Source organism: Eutrigla gurnardus (assembly GCF_963514095.1).
Source record: "Eutrigla gurnardus genome assembly, chromosome: 6".
In the NCBI taxonomy this organism is placed as follows: domain Eukaryota; kingdom Metazoa; phylum Chordata; class Actinopteri; order Perciformes; family Triglidae; genus Eutrigla; species Eutrigla gurnardus.
This window is the reverse complement of record NC_139920.1, coordinates 9,113,404-9,130,263: the sequence shown is the minus strand read 5'-3', so window position 1 is coordinate 9,130,263 and position 16,860 is coordinate 9,113,404. Positions and strand designations below refer to the sequence as shown.

At 40.6% G+C, this 16,860-nt stretch overlaps 2 protein-coding genes across 2 annotated transcripts in view; both read right to left on the bottom strand.

Moving 5' to 3' along the window:
- Window positions 1–978: 978 nt before the first annotated feature.
- Window positions 979–3,059, bottom strand: sox14 (SRY-box transcription factor 14). Its single transcript, XM_084011349.1, has one exon. It carries the CDS (start codon window positions 2,583–2,585, stop codon window positions 1,872–1,874), a length of 714 nt encoding a protein of 237 aa, XP_083867475.1. The 5' UTR covers window positions 2,586–3,059; the 3' UTR covers window positions 979–1,871.
- Window positions 3,060–11,598: 8,539 nt separating this feature from the next.
- Window positions 11,599–16,860, bottom strand: part of agxta (alanine--glyoxylate and serine--pyruvate aminotransferase a) — a 212,923-nt gene continuing 207,661 nt past the window's right edge. The window contains exon 12 of the mRNA XM_084012195.1: window positions 11,599–11,609. The gene's annotated coding sequence lies outside the window, so the exon portion shown is untranslated. The remainder of the gene's footprint in view (window positions 11,610–16,860) is intronic.

The window sequence follows — 16,860 nt, the reverse complement described above, 5'->3', positions numbered from 1 at the left end:
TGCACATAAAATCTTTAAATTCTTCTATAATTCCTCCTGTAAGCTGTTTTCATTCAGCATTGTCTTAATGGGAGTCAGACCGCTCATTCGCAAGTTTAGACGGGTTTAAACACGAGTGACTGACTTGATGATAATAAGCTTCAGCGGGTTTCTTTTTTTTTTTTTTTTTTTGGCTGCAGCACCTTTTTCTTCTTTCTTTCTTTCTTTCTTTCTTTTTTAGTAAACACACGCAGTGGTGTTTAAACCGCACTGATGGGCCGCTTCACAGGCAGCCAGCGAAAAGAAATCACATCACGTTGAGTTTGTTCCATTAGGTGAACCTATAATTAAGAAGAAGGTTCCCTCCTTGAAGTGATTAAGCAGTCAGACGAGTCGGACGGGCGGAATCCCTCGAGGGAGGCTTCTCGTGAACTGTCAAACATCAAAAGATCACAACAGGTTCACCCCGGTGTCACCAACGCAGCCTGGTTCACACTCTAATAATAATAATAATAATAATAATAATAATAATAATAATAATAATAATAATAATAATAATAAAAGCAGCCAGACGCGGAGGGAAAGGAGCCTCGATGGGAAACACCGATCACGCCGGAGGAGTTTGCTTAAATATTAAAGAAAAGACACACGAGGGTAATTATCGATTTGAGGAAATAAAAAGAGGATTGATGTTATTGTTTCACTGTCTTTAACCGATCAACAGTATTGATTAGTTTAGGGTCAAGTTGGGCCTAATATTTGCAATGTAAAACAAAAAAATATATATTTTTGTATTATTTAAAAAGTGTTTCAACCTTGCATTCGCTTTTTTGGTGAATTATTAGCCTATTTCCGTTTAAACGGCATTATAATTATTAATATTATTTAAAAATTAAAATGCATTTAATGTCAGGTTTAACTGCCTGCACCGCCTACACACAGTGTCCCACTATCTTTGTCATCTCAAGTACCCAATAACCTACAAATACAGGAAATTGATAGCGTTGAAGACAGATTGTCTTTATTCGAAATGTCTTTGCTCAGCAGTTGAACAAAGAGCAGGAGGTATCAACCTTCTAGATACATTATCCTTTCCATAACATGACAGCTTTTTAATTACCATCTTAGATGATAATACACATTTAACTCCTTGAATTCAAATAGAAGGTATCCTTAAAAAACGAAAACAAAACAAAACCAAACAAAAAAACAAAAGAAATGACGCGTGTGACTATATCAGCACTGAACCACAGGTAAAAATGCAAAATAAAACATTTGGATGTTAAGTATTTTTTTTCCTTTTTTGTTGTCATCTTAAATAGACCGTCTAGTTTGATGTGCCAGTTTTTGATAAACATAAACAGTATGACCCGTATATAATCCGGCCTATAGGTCCTGATTTCGACCCTACCCAGAACTTCATAATTACGAGTGCCAAAATGTAGACTACTTAGGCCTATACAGGAAATAAGAATGCTAATTGTGCAAGCCAATTTTTTTTTTTTTTCAAAATAAAAGAGCACCCTATCAATAAATCAACACAAATCAGCATATCAGCATTGAAATGTACACAATAAATAAAGTTAAAGGCCTCCCTTTTTCTGGTTGCCATAAACGTTATAACATTTACATTTCTTACAGTTCACAGGGCACCGTCCTTGACACCAAACCCCAGCTCCTCTGCTCGGGTCCGGAACTTGGTGGGTTTCTGGAAAAGTTTGTTGTTTTCTCTCTTTTTTGTTTGTTTGTTTGTTTGTTGCCATAACAAGTCCAAGGCAATTAATACTGTTCGTGCCTTTTTAACGGGGCGCGCTGTCCATAATATATTTACATGCATTTCAGTATTCAAGTGAATTTAAAAAAAAAGAAAACAAGGAAAAGAGTCTTGAGGGTTACATGGCAGCGGCGTGTGCGGATGAATATGGGTCTAGCCCAGTCTTGGTCATACCTGGAAAAAGTATGTAGGCCACCGGGGGCTGTAAACTTGACGTTGACCAGGCCGTGCAGTTACACGGGACGACGTAGCCCGGGTTCGTGGGCGACGGGTGGGTGTGGGTGTGCTGACTGGGGCACCCGAGGGTGCCGAACGCGCCGTTCTGGTATCCCAAAGAGGACGCGTACGGCAAAGTGCTGGCGCTCAACGCGTGGGGCATCTCCGTCATCTTCTGGATGGCGCTGGTGCTGAACTGGCTCGGGTCGAGGAAGGAGTACGAGCTCGTCGGCGGCAGAAACGCTCTGGCTTTCTCCGAGTGGCTGAGAAGAGAGTCCGCGGCCGACACGGGCAGCCCCTTCAAGTGGTCGCTGTCCCCGAGGTAAGGCAAAGGGAAGACGTACCTGTCCTTCTTCAGCAGGTTTTTGGGTTTGCGCCGGGGTCTGTACTTGTAGTCGGGGTGCTCCTTCATGTGCTGAGCGCGCAGCCTCTTGGCCTCGTCGATGTAAGGTCTCTTCTCGGACTCGGAGAGCAGCTTCCACTCGGCGCCCAGTCTTTTGCTGATCTCCGAGTTGTGCATTTTGGGATTCTCCTGTGCCATTTTCCTCCTCTGGCCCCGGGACCAGACCATGAACGCGTTCATGGGTCTCTTGATGTGGTCGGCAGGCTTTGACATCTTTTCTTTTTAGAAAGTGTACTTTTCTTTTTTATCCCCGATGTTAATGACGAGAGAAAAAAAAGTTGTTACCGGGAGGAAGGGAAGCTATTCACCTGTCTAGATGCCAGATACCAGTCATGCCACGTCTGGGATGTTGTTGAGTGTGGAAAACAGCAAACATAAAAATACAATAAAATAAAAATCCAGCGCCCGGTTCGCTTCTTTTTTTTTATCCCCCCAGAGTTAAAAGCACTGATGCGCGTTCGCTCAAGTCCGCTCGCAACTCTCTTTCAAACACGCGGCGGGCGAAAACACATGGAAGCTGCGCACACGTAAAGAAATCCACAAAGGTGAAAGCAATGTTCCGCAGTCGGTTTGCAGGAGTCGTAAAAAAAAGTGTTATTTTTTTTCTCTGCGACACGCTCTCCTCCTCTGTCTCTCTCTCTCTCTCGCTCTCTCTCACTCTCTCTCTCCCTCTCTGAGGTTTGTCGTCAAGCACCTGGCTTGGAAATGAGCGGAAGAGCGTGAATACGAGCCAAAAGCGGTGAAGTTCAAAGGCTGGGCTGGTTTGGTTTCCGCACGCAATCTGACATAATCTGCAGGGCGTTCACTCACCAACCTGGGCGCCCAATCAGCACCCAGACCGGCTGCTGGAATACCTTCAGCCCAAATATATGTACATTACAACATAAACAAAGAGCGGCTTGTAGTGGGAGAAGGGAAATAAATAATAATAGTAAAAGGAAAGAGGGGTGTGTGTGTGTGAAGTGGGGGGTAATACTCAGGATCCCTCCTCAATTCCATTTAATGTAATGAATCGCAACAAACATCTTCAACCTCTTTTTAAAAGCTGATTTAAATCCAGAGAGGTGACTTTACCGAGCAACACTGTAGGCCTACTGCTGTAGACGCGTGTGTGGGGTTTGTCAACAGAATACACATGGACAGGCCTTAATAGAGCTATACTTGTTTATTAGTGACAGTATAATAATACATAAATAAGTAAATGCTCCTTCCCTCCTAAAAACCACAACATGGAGGCTCTCTGTCTTGCTCAATGACACTTCAGTAGGATTTTAACCCCTCGTCTCTCATGGTGGTCACAAAAACCACAACGTGAAAGGGATCAGTGTAGGGAGGAAAACAATCAAGAGGGAGTCAAATTTAGCAGGTGTAACCCTTTCCTCAAACATTTCACTGCAGGATGCCACAACAGCAGTGTGTTTTTTAAAGCCACCGACACTGAAGCTTACGGCTAAGCTCAACTGTGTAGCGACAGCATTACAAACAGCAAGAAAATGTTACATCAACTGTAAACGTTCAGGGAGCCGCCATTGTGAGCCCATAATTGTTGCATTAGCTCCCATCAATTTGACAGTGTGGTTTTAAGGAGGCACAGAGTGATCGTTTTAAAATGCAAATTTCAACGAGGACCACTGCCTAATAGCCCTCGGGCTAATGTGGGTGATATATGATTCCGTCAGCTGTGATTATTAAACGGAACGACAGATGATTTTTTTTTTCTTACACACAGCCAAAATGATTGGAAACATAGAGTCGTCTCCACGTAGTTACACTGCTAACTAGGTGTATTTAATGTTGTCTTTGCCTCTATAGGCCTATATAGATATACGCATGTGCCCACACGCGGATGTCGTGGACCACATCCTATTGCGTTTATCCTCTCATCTCTCTGTGTGCGTTACTCAAATAGGCTGCACGCGCCACTTCAAAGAAGATGCTGGTTCCTTCAACATGTCACCACATACCATTGGCATATTATAGCAGCCTAACAAATACATTTCAGATACTTGGACAGCTGGACATGTTGAATCTCGCCCGTATGCACGTGCATGTTTTCAGTGCTGACATTTAACATGTTTTATTATTTAGAGAGAGGAGAAATACTGAGTTGTACAGGCCAAAGTCACTTTATTTGTTCTGTCCCAAATAGGACAAAATAGAGTTATTTCTCTGCCTCTGATATTCCCATATTTTAACACCACCTTGTCTCTTTCTCACGCTCTCTCTCCGCTCCCCGTCTCCCCGCACACGCATGCGTCAATCGGCGGCTTGTAACCAGAGAGATTTTCATCATATCTTTCTTTGCAAAGCCTGAAATTATCGGTGATAAAATACCCGTTTTTTGGAGGAAAAATCCTCCTCCGGCCTGCGGAACAATGTAGCCCACAGCTGAAGACGCCCCCGACTTTTTTTTTAATTCTCAACACAAGCGCCGACCGGATCCCTGCGAAAGGAGGGAAAAAGCTCCTCAAATCCTCCCAATCGGCAGACTATGATGTTCATCAGCAACCACGAGGTAGTATACTGCATGTTCGGATTGTATTTCAGCGTATTTTGAAGTTGAAATGATGTTGTGCTATCTTTCACCGAACAGCGTAATGCAATTTGACACGTCGCGTTTATAGGCTGCCATATACATACACCAGCTTAGGCTTCATTTAGAGATCAATGAATTAGATAACAGGGAATTATTTTAGGGGCTGAGCCTTCTGCTCACGAGGGGGGGAAGTCGACTATGTTTCTCATTCAAAAACGGATTGTCTAATGAACGCGCGCCCGAAAGTTCCCTCGACAATTTAACGGGATAATGAGAAATGCAATAGGTTTTTGATTTTGTCGAGGATTGAGATATTTGTTTTTCCAACGGCATATTTCCTCAAATTATAATCGCTAGTACATTTGATAGAGCTGCAGCCTAATGTCTGAGATACAAAGGTAAACAAAATACAGTTATATACCTCTATTAATATATATTTCAAAATAAAATAGGTGCTCCTCAGTATGTAAAAAAAACTTATCTCCATCTGCAAACTTCAGGCATTTTGGAAATGTGTAAGGATTTGATTGTTAAAACAAACTATAAGCAAAAAAATAAAACATATAAATGGAATAAGTAAAAAAAAGGAATATAATATACAGTAGCCTACTCTATTTGGTTTATTTGGTAATGGCTGTAACAGTGGAAGCAAAGGGTCAACCACATCTGTTAGCATTAATAATTATACACTAACGACTGGTGCAAGTTTATTGTAATCTATTGTTACTCCAAATAAATAGTTATTGTGATAAACAAAAAAAATCATAAAGACGACAACAAGCAGAGACACGCATTGGCGCGCGCGAGACCCCACCACCACCACCCCCAACCCCATACCCCCCCCCCCCCCCCCCCCACACACACACACACACACACACACACACACACACACACACACACACACACACACACACACACACGCCGCACACAAGACCAGGATTATCTAAGGACACATGTCCATCCATCTCGCCTTAAAAAGTGAATGGGGAGCGGCCTGACACACAGAGAGCCTATTAGTCAACTTGGGCTCCCGCGGAGAGCACAGAGGTAAGCTCTCCTACCGGAACTGTCCATGGTGCTGAAGCGGTAAGAGGGTTTCTTTACTGCACACTTGCGTCCTCCCTCAAAAACTCTTAAAAGCTAGGGTTGACATTTCAATGCCTTTTATTGTATTTCCATCCTATTTAGCGATGGTTCTCTGTAAAAAAAAAAAAAAGTATAAATATATAGAAATATTGGAAAAACACAACTCACATGGTGTACAACTTTCCTAACTTTTTTTCCCCAGCAGAAGGTTTTTAAGCCTGTTTTTCACACACTGTGGAAGAACCACTACACATTTGGAACTAATACATTATGGCACCATGAATTATAATAAACACATTTTTATGTTGTCAAAATATGCCCCAATGTCGGCCCTCTATTTGTATAGCCTTTACCATAAATTATTATTATTATTATTATTATTATTATTATTATTATTATTATTATTATTATTATTATTATTATAGGGTTAACTATTATGCTGCTGTATCGTATTATTATTTACAAGATGAACTGTGATAGGTGGGTCAGATGGTTGTGGGTAATATTGCATATAATGCAGGTTTGCAAAGTTTTCAAAGAGCGCCACAACGATCATTTAAATTCACTCAGTCATTGGACTCCAGCCCACACAGGTCACTGCTCAGCTTCCTCTCTATGAAAATGCTCAATGCAAACATAAAACAATTCATCGGCTAAAGCACATAACAACCTTTTATTCACTCGTGTTTACAGGAAGTTTTCTATCTGCCTTGTTTATATTTTCACACGTTTTAATAATTGGTGCTCATGGTCAAGTCCCCAGTTTAGACTGATACCACATGGTACAAAAACCTACATTTACCCTTGAATTGCTGATAGTTATACTCACAATGTTAAGTATACAAAAAGGCTTTATTTCAGCCAAATGGAAATTACTCTAAAAATTCAGCTCATAAAACTATAAATCTTTTCAAATTATCCCCTTACAAGTACCATTCACTGACACTGAGAAGCAATCAAAACAGCAATGAGCAGGATGTGAGATGTATCGCCAACATGGGGCGTACACACATTAGAGAAAATATCCACATATATCATATCTTTGTGGTTACAATTTCTCAGTAAGACAGTGAAGCCAGACTTGAATAAAATCTTTTGAAACGGCTAAACGTAAGCTGTTCCCTCTTTTATTCTGCAACACTGGATAGTACAGAGCAGAGCAGGGGAAAATTAACAAAGGTTCAAGGCATCAGGTTATATTGAAAGGATAGGGGCAATACTTCAAAGACCGCGAGGTGCACATCACACAATTATACAATACAATTAGGATTAAAGGGGCAAAAGAGATAACAGGAGATAGGGATAAATTATCACAAAAGGAAAGATGTGACTCTCTCCTGACCTTCATTAAGAGGGAAAAAAAACTCATTTAGAGCTGGCCTTCCTTGCAGGGGGATTTGAGTCTCGCACATGAGACTGTGACTCACTAGATAACATTTACGGAGTTTAAATTAGAATCTGAACTACCGCTAAACAATAATGTATATCCAGAATAAAATAATAAATAGTGATACACGCACACACACACACACACACACACACACACACACATACACATCAAAAAAGTCATGAGCCCTAAATATCCAATCAACAACTCGACTATATGAACAAACCAATAAATGTAAAACTGTTGCTTTGGTCTGTAAACTCTGCTTGATCGACTTATTCCCTGAAATCAAAATACATTCAGCGTCCCCATAAAAACAAAGAACACAATTAAATTGAAAGTTGAAAAGAGTAAATTACTTCCATCTTCCCTGATATAGATACACACACACACACACACACACACACACACACACACACACACACACACACACACACACACACACACACACACACACACACACACACACACACACACACACACACACACACACACATATATTATTTTGGGGCATTGTTTTCCTCCTTGACAGGATCTGGTTTGGCTGATCTTGTGTTGAGGGTGATCAACAGATACATTTTCATGCGTATGAATAACATTTTGATCCCACAGTGATCCAAAGTTGAGCGTGTCTACTAGGCATGCCAGGCCCTGCAGTTCCTCTTGTAATTGTAGTTTGATTGAGTCTTGACTGTCTTTTCAATATTTACACGATTTTTAAGATGGTTTTCGATTAAATGAATACAATGTCTTCACAACTAAAACCATTCAAAAGAAGAGCTAATAAAGCTCCCCCACCCAACTCGACGTGCAGGTCAATAGACCAAGCAGTATGGACATGTCAAGCACATGAACAGCGAAGACAGACAGACAGACAGACAGACAGACAGACATTGTTCTCCGGGACGAAAGTCTGTTCTTTGTTTAGTGCAACGTCAGTATTGCTACTTGGTTTTGTATGTTGTGTAATGACAAAGGGGATCTATTTTTTATGTTTTGTTGGTCATTTTGCCTTTTTACTAGAACCTGTGGAGACTCAATGATTTCTCAGTAGTACAAAGGGACAGAGAGAGCATATGACAGCCTATGCAGGAGGACCTGGAATGATGGAAGCACTAGTTGGGGAAAAAAAATGATTGACCATAGAAAACTAAGTCTTCATCCAGACAACAAAAGCCAAACTATCTGTGAGCCATATGTGCTCTAATTCTCTTTAATTTCACACTGTCCTGTTCCTCCACCTCAGCCACAGCTGTACAAACTCGAGTCCTAAAATGGGTCACCCGTTTTATTGTGCGTTGGAGACGTTCCTTCTCCCATCAACGATCCCGATGGCATTAGATGGAGGTTGAACATCCCAACATTTTGCTGCCTCTGCCTGATGTGGAAACATGATGGTCCCACATCTCCTTTGACATTCACACTTTTACTGCCATCTGGAGGACACCAACAGAAGCTCCTCCAAGGCTGCTTCTTTGTCCTGTACCCTAAACTTTCTCCTGCCAATGAAGTAGCCGAACCCACGGTCATCTTCTAACAGCCCTGTACTCCCGAAGACCTTGTATGCAATACAGGCTCATTATTTATTTCTTGGTTCTGTAAGTCTTCTGCTAACTCTTGGGCTCTTCCACCAATCAATTTCTTTTCCAGTCCTGTACCCAGATGGGACACTCCAACAAGGGCCTTCAGGGTACCCTCCAATTCCTCTTGATGTACAGGAATCTACCAATTGGAGCAGCCAAGTCTTGAATCTACATCTTTCCTTTATTTGTTTGTCTTCCCAGGGAAGGACAAAGAAGTGGATGTGAGACTTGAATTACCTCTTGTCCATGGTGTGGCAACAACCTCACTGGAGCCAACAGGCCTGTAGGACAGCACAGTCCAGAAGACATCGGCTTGCATCAAAGATCTAGGATTTAAGCAGGTCACCAAATCTTTGTTGTTTCAAGTTCCTGCTCATGTCTGGTTGAACTCTTCAGGTCCCAAAACCAACAATGCCACCATTCCTCAGGCAGAGATTCCACTTGACTGGTGGGCCCAAAGAAAACTCCTGGATCCTTGCTAATGTTCAATATCCTTCTACCAACTAGCATTGGAGTCATCCCAAGCAACCTATTAACATCAAACTCTTTGCAAAGAAACACACCGTCCTTGGGAGGAGTTGACTGAGCCAACAACCATTCCTCTATCTCTGTCTTCCTGCTCTGTACCCTAGAGGATGTTCATGCTATATAAGTCAAAATGACAGCTCTGTGGGTCAAAGGATTATCAAACAATCCAGAGTCCTTGTCTGTCCTTTGTGAGCTCTGGCACGCAGCTGTTTTTGTGGTGCACACAGAATTCTGAATGGTTTGATGCTGAGAAAAGGTCTGAACCAGAGAGGACATTAGGTTCTTGCTAACTTGAGGAACAAAACTCTCAATCCAGATAACATTGATCAACGTAGATTCGTGTTAACTATTATAACAAAAAATTATTTCATTTAATTCATAATCAGTTTTAACTCGAAAATTACAAAATATATATTTCTGTAAAAGTTGCACTTTCTTAATGCCACATAGAGCTTGAATTAATATACTAAATACTACCATGGCTGCGCAAATGATGATGTACAAGGACGCACCTCTGACAACAGCTGTCCTGGAATACACTGTTGTATTACATTCTGGATTTAAAAATATTCTCAAATTAAATAACAGCTGTTCTTTAAAGTAAAATAGCCACGATAACACCTATGACACATTTACACTCACTCATTAACTCTCATTATAGCCCAAAGCCATATCTCATCAGTGGACATAATTTGTCTGCTGGAGTGCGTGCCCAGCATTGACATTCAGGCTCTGTACTTTTTAATAAATAGGGCACAGAATATTGTTAAATATAATGTTTTGATTAATTGGATTTGGTGGTTATATTACAGTGATGACACCCAGAGGGGACGTGGCATTTACTGGAAAAGCACATCTTGGTTGTCAAATGTCATGTAACTGTGAAGACGTACATAAACTAAGAGTTGAGTGAAGTTCAGATCAAAATATACCATTTGGTCAGTAATGTGAAACAAAAACATACAATATCCAAATACTTGCTTTAACATTGCTTTCTTTTACACAACCTCTCTTTTTTATCTCTATAACATATAGGCAACCAGTGCCTTCGCTGAGTCTGAGACCTGATCCTCAAGACATGGTGCAAAGCTCCCTTGAGTCAGGTGATGAATAATAAAGTGAAATTGAAAATCAATATTCCACAGTGCTACTCCTGAATGTATACGTATCACTCACACCCATCTTGTACCTTTTCTCCCCCGTTTTGTTTACAGAATTTGCAACCTGAGTCAGGAAGTGGGACGAACTTGAGAAATGGGAGCTGGACTGTAGGTATTGTAAAATCAAAGAGAGACAACTCAAATGAGAAATAACAAAAAAGAGACGGTTGAAGAATGGGAAAGCTTTTGAAGCCAGACAGACTGATGGAGGGGGAAAAAAATACAATTCCACAAATCTGTATCAGTGAATGATTAATTAATTTCTGTTGAATGATCTGTTCTAGCTTTGCGAGATATCAGTTCCCATTTCTTTTACACTTTTACAGAAGATCTCAAGAGACCGCTAGTTCAAAAGACGGTTCAATTTAGAGTTCCCATCGGAAATGGTTTCAGAGAGTCTTTGCTATACATCGGGCTTTGATGTGTTTTAACTGTCGTAATCTTGCTGTGCGGAGATGGGGGAAATAAATTCTGTTTATATTTCCATTGTAAGTGCTCTTTTTTCTTGACTACACATTGCATTTAAAATACTTTGTAAAAACATAAAAAAGATGACCATAGATATAGCTGAAGAGAACTTAATGTTTTGTTTTGTGCAGATGAGTTTGTAGTACACACTTTGTATGAGTGCATATATAACATATTGATCATAATTCTATGATTTTAAAGAGCATTATCTGGTAATTTTGTAAAACAACTGACCTTTTCCCAGAAAGATACAGATTTTGATTGAATCCCAGCCATTCATTAGTCTATCGGGTTTGACCTCTATTATGTTTTAGCTGGAAGGTGACTTGGTATCAAAGAGTGAAAGAATTAGCGTTCGACCCGGCAGGTCATTTATAAATGAAAGAAAAGATTGATTTGCTGTCATAGGCATTTGTCCTCATTTTTTAAAATATATATAGTAGTTGTCTTTGCAACCCACACGCTGCTTTCTAATAAGTGTCCCATTTAGATATATGCATTAGCAGATAGATCTTTGATAGCTGTTTATTGAAAAGCAAACAAAACTTGAAAAGGGGATATAACCTCGAGTCAGAACTCTGGAGGGGTGGACTAAGATTGAAATTGGTCTGACTCTCTCCCACTCTCTCTCTCTTGAATGGAGGGTCCATTGTAGTACATCAAACAAAAGGTTTTTATCAGAGGCTCTTAATGTAACCCCCTCCTCTCACTCTCACGGCCACCAACTCGTTCTTCTCTTCCGCTCTTTTCTCATTCATTTATTCCACTGTGTGTGGAAATAGGCTGGGCAACAATTAATTTCAGAGTGAATTCAGGCAGGATCTATTACCCCTCTCTGCCTCTATTGCTCTAATGGAAATCTATTTCACTTCTCTTTTGTGTCCAATATAATTTAATGCCCATTTTATTAATGGCCTGAAATAATTACGGAAGGCTTTGTGATTCTTGAGTATGTTTCATTTAATTGTGTAATAAATGTCTAATCAGGGCTCCCATCTGAAGCCATTATGGCATTAAAATTAACAATTACGCCACAAATGTCTTGGTGAATGCGTTGGGGTCTATAGAAATCGTTGCTGATAACAAGACACATATAAATCATTCATGAGAATTTTTTTTTCACAGAAAAGCGGAGTGAGAGATAGGAGGATGGGAGGGAGAAAAAAGAAGTGGGGGAAGAAAAGAGGAGAAGAAAGAGGCTGAGTTTTCTTTATTCCATTGAAAAACCGGGGATGGCCAAAAGATAGGGCATTTTAAAACTGTGTCACCCTCTCCAGCTCCTTTCTTCCCCTGTCTCTCTCTATCTCCCTTTAATTTGCCTTCCTCTTTATTTTTGAAGTGACAGATTTCACTTTGGGAATTCATTAACCGTTAACTTGGGCGATAAAATATCTATCAGGCCCTCTGCCCGGTTCCTTTGCTAAGCTGCGTGGCGCTCCGGTTCAACGTTGTGGGTGACCGAAGGCAATTAAAGAGGCTTCACACTCTCTCACTCTCCCAGTGTCACTTTCTCAGTGAAAACAGGAAGGCTGCTCAACGTACCAGCAAGAATTGTTTTCTTCGTAGCCAAGTATACAAATTTCATGGTATGGGGGAACTCCATCTGCCACTAAAAACCCTCGTCAGTTCCTCTGTGTCATTTCCAAGCTAATATACCACAATTGGTTTTGGTGAATCTATTTTAATAGCATAAGGTTTTGGCCTTCTTTGTTCTCTATTACCATGATGCACAAAGGGCCTCCCCGGGCCATGGATTGCACCCTGGTCCTAACCAGACCCTTTCAAGTGGCAGAGTCAAGGGAAAGTCACTTTGATGTCGCTGACATCTCATGTTAATAAGAGGGTTGATTTTATGATCCAACACCCATTCTTGAATCAAGCAATCTTGGATAAGTTGGTTGATATCGTCCATCTCTCTCTCTGCCTCATCTCTGCTGCTGGAGTTTCAATAATTCCCCCTCTGGTTCGTCGCATACAGCAGCTCCAACACGGGACAAATATGATCTGAAACGATCCAATGGTTGATGGCGTAGGTTCTGTACACACAAAAATGTTGGTTCCTCAATGGTTCTTTGCATGGATTGAGGTGCTTTATAGCACCGCTGCACACAAAGAACCCTTTAACTCCTTGTATGTTTCTTTAGAGGTTCCCTACTGGTCTGCTTTAGGGTACTGTTGAACAGCATTTTTGTTGAGAGTGGAAATCCAGGTTTTTTGAATAAAAAGGAATGCATTGTATTTGTATGTATATATCTTTTAATTACACTTTTTACTGTAATTTAATTCTACACATTTTATACGAATCATATTTATTTGTTATTCTAATATAGCCTCTATCATCGAAGGCATTGTGAATAATTCTAATACAACATTTGTGAGTTACAACTGCAACATACCTTGTAGGTATGTCATACCTTTTTTGTAACATTTCCAGTCAAGAAGATGCAAAACTTTACAAGCTCAGTAACTACTTATTTGAAAAGTTCAGCAAACCCTAGCTGTTATCATAAGCCTCTTATGATCAGTTATTGTAAGAATTCCATTATCGTGATATCAACGGATATCCTTGATCAATCAGAATGATCCTTCAGCACACTAAAGAGAATTAATAACCAATTTCATGTGCTTATTTCAGCCCAACTAGATGAATGTTAATGGCTCCAATGTATCAAATGTTTAAGGCATACTGTCATGTGAGAAAACGTGGTGAAAAAGTGAAACATGGACACAATGTCTTGGTAAGAGGTATCACACTGACTCTGATCCACCAATGCAATATCATCACTCAACAGCCATTTCAAAGAGCACAGACAACAATTGTATCTGGGTTCTTTCAAGACATTTGAAAGATTTTTTTAAATTGATGAATGCAATGTATAAAATGTTCCCAAGAACCCCTGAATGCAGCAGCAACTACTTTAGAAAACATGTAAACTTGTTAAAAAACAGTTGTGCTATCCTGTAGATCAAGCATGGTTTTGGTTTCTGCAAGTGGGCTTTAAAAGTGTCCTGACACAGTGGAGGTCTGAAAGGTACGATCAATTGAAACATCCACACTCTTTATGCGTTATTTACAATGACGTGCTAAAATGAATTTTGCTTAACACTGTCCATCAGTCTCTGAATGAATCCACACAAGGAAGAGCTGTGTACATCCACAGGCACTGAGAGACAAATGCTAAACTGAACACAAATCACTTTAACCATCTCAGCTATTTGCTACATTTCTCCTTATTAGGGTTTCCTTTGTCCAAACAGATCTCCTATTTAATTACGCGTTGAACTGATGTGCAAATTAACCTTGGCATTTTCACAAAGGCACTTGTGTCTTTGTGATCACACTTCACACCTTTCACCCACCCCACCCCTGTTCTTCCAGCCAATTTAATTCCAAGCTCCAGATTTCATGGTCAATTTTATCTCGCTCACTCTCAAAGAGTCCATCATCAATTCTTCACAACTTTTCTTGTCCCCTTTCTCTGCAGATTCAGTGCGAAATTGCCCATTCAGGTTATTAAATAACTGTGACTGCAATACATTTACGGCAACATCCTGCATTTTGAATAAGCATTAGGGATGCTGACCTCCAGCAGCAATTAGTCTTAGTATGTATTAGTCCTTTACATAAATCACACAGCTCCTTTCAGTCTTTCACACTCTTTGTTTCAGCCAAGTCAGACAGAAACAGCCCGCAACCACAGACATCGGGAAGTAAGTCTTATCTTTATGCAAACTATACCTCTTATTTTTAATTAATGTTGTGGTGAACTCAAGAAAATAAATAATTATAAGCATATTTCAAGCAAAGATGGATGAACAGCTAAATGGTTTGCACAGAGAACATGTTTGGCCCCAAAGAGAAACCACAAATGTGCCAATTTGTGAGAAAGGTGGTCTTAAAAAAAAACATCACATGACTGCAATGGTATCTGTCGAAAGTTTCATTAGTCTGACATTATAGGGCGCACACTTAAATGCTTACCAAACCCCTTGAAGAAAACATCCAAGGTAGCTGGAAGTAGGCTGAGTAGGTAGGTAGACAGGAAGGTAGTTAGGTAGGTGGTTACATAGATAGGAAGGTGGTGAGATAGGTTAGAATGTAGGTAGGTAGGTAGGTTAGAATGTAGGTAGGTAGGTAGGTAGGAAGGTAGGTAGGTAGGTAGGTAGGTAGGTAGGTAGGTAGGTAGGTAGGTAGGTAGGTAGGTAGGTAGGTAGGTAGGTAGAAAGGAAGGTGGTTATGTTTGTAGGTAGGTAGGTTTGCAGGTAAGTAGGTAGATAGGTTTGTAGGTAGGTAGGTAGGTAGGTAGGTAGGTAGGTAGGTAGGTAGGTTTGTAGGTAGGTAGGTAGGTAGGTTTGCAGGTAGGTAGGTTTGTAGGTAGGTAGGTTTGTAGGTAGGTAGGTAGGTAGGTTTGCAGGTAAGTAGGTAGGTAGGTTTGTAGGTAGGTAGGTAGGTTTGTAGGTAGGTAGGTAGATAGATAGATGAAATAACAGCAATGAACGTGGGCTTCTTCCCTCCATTTTATAATGCCTAGTCATACTTATGTGGTTACACTGAGAGTAACGCAAAAGACAGTAATATAGGTGATATATTACATTTTGAAAGTAACCTGCCCCACACTGATCAGCATTAGTAGCTAGTTATTATGTCATCCTGAATGAGGGAGGGCTTCTGCAAGTGGGAGGAATTTCTAAACTCAAGTTGTTAAGCCATGCTAACATTTCTTTCTTTTATGATAATGTAAATTTGTGGCTTTTAACCCATACTCTCTGTCAGTGGTTTGGGACACAGACACATTATTATGAAGCCATTTGCATTTCTTTGCCAGACTCGCCCTGATTAGCATTCAAGCACTAGGATTAGCCAGGCGTCCAGGATTGCACAAGGTACATGCTAACCCAATTTGATTGATTTGATCAGGCCCTATACCCTGACCAATGGCCATATCCTGACACTAACCACTCGAGGATAACAGCTATCTTCGACAACTATCTCTGCTTCAACCAGCTATGTTGGGTAGCTCTTGCCAAGAAATGCGAGGGCATTCATAATTATGTGACACTGGCATAATTTCACACTACCTGTAGGCCTCGGGGGGGCTTTTGTACTTAGGGTTAGCGTCATTGCTAGCTACCATTTGTCACTGAAATTGTAGGCTATGTCATGTTCTTGTTGTTCATCTATGGGTGGCTTACAAATGACTTCAGTTGAGGTATCTACCTCTCTGCACGCATCCGCGATCGTAAACAGGAAACCCCACTATTGACACACCTTATTGAGCATGATGAGCCAAAAGTTTGCCTGGATGAGATTGAAGAGCTGCATAGCCTATGCAGTGATCACAAATCATCCGTACAAATTTAGCATAGACAGGTTAGATGGCATTAATAAGTACATAATACATACCAATTACAATTGTGAGATTTGGCATCGGTCTGTTGTTCCTATCAAGGCTGAATGCACTTATTGTAAGTCGTCCTGAACAAAGGTGTCTGCCAGTGTAATCTACACCGCATTGTTGTTTGTTGCTTTGTTTTTCTGGAATAAGGTACGTTTTCATGATTTTTCCTGGTTATGCTGCTCTGTACTTCTCTACACTGGAAGAAGTAATAGAGATAAAGGCAATATCTTTATGACATTTAGTCACACAGTCTGAGTCCTTTCCTTTGTCTTTAAAGGGACCATGGGCTATAATTGGAGGCCAGAGCACATCGTCTCTCGGCTGAGAGGGTAAATGAGGGA

Bases quoted from the DNA above. Each gene is read 5' to 3' on its own strand.
- sox14 (XM_084011349.1), bottom strand. From the start codon at position 2,585: ATGTCAAAGCCTGCCGACCACATCAAGAGACCCATGAACGCGTTCATG.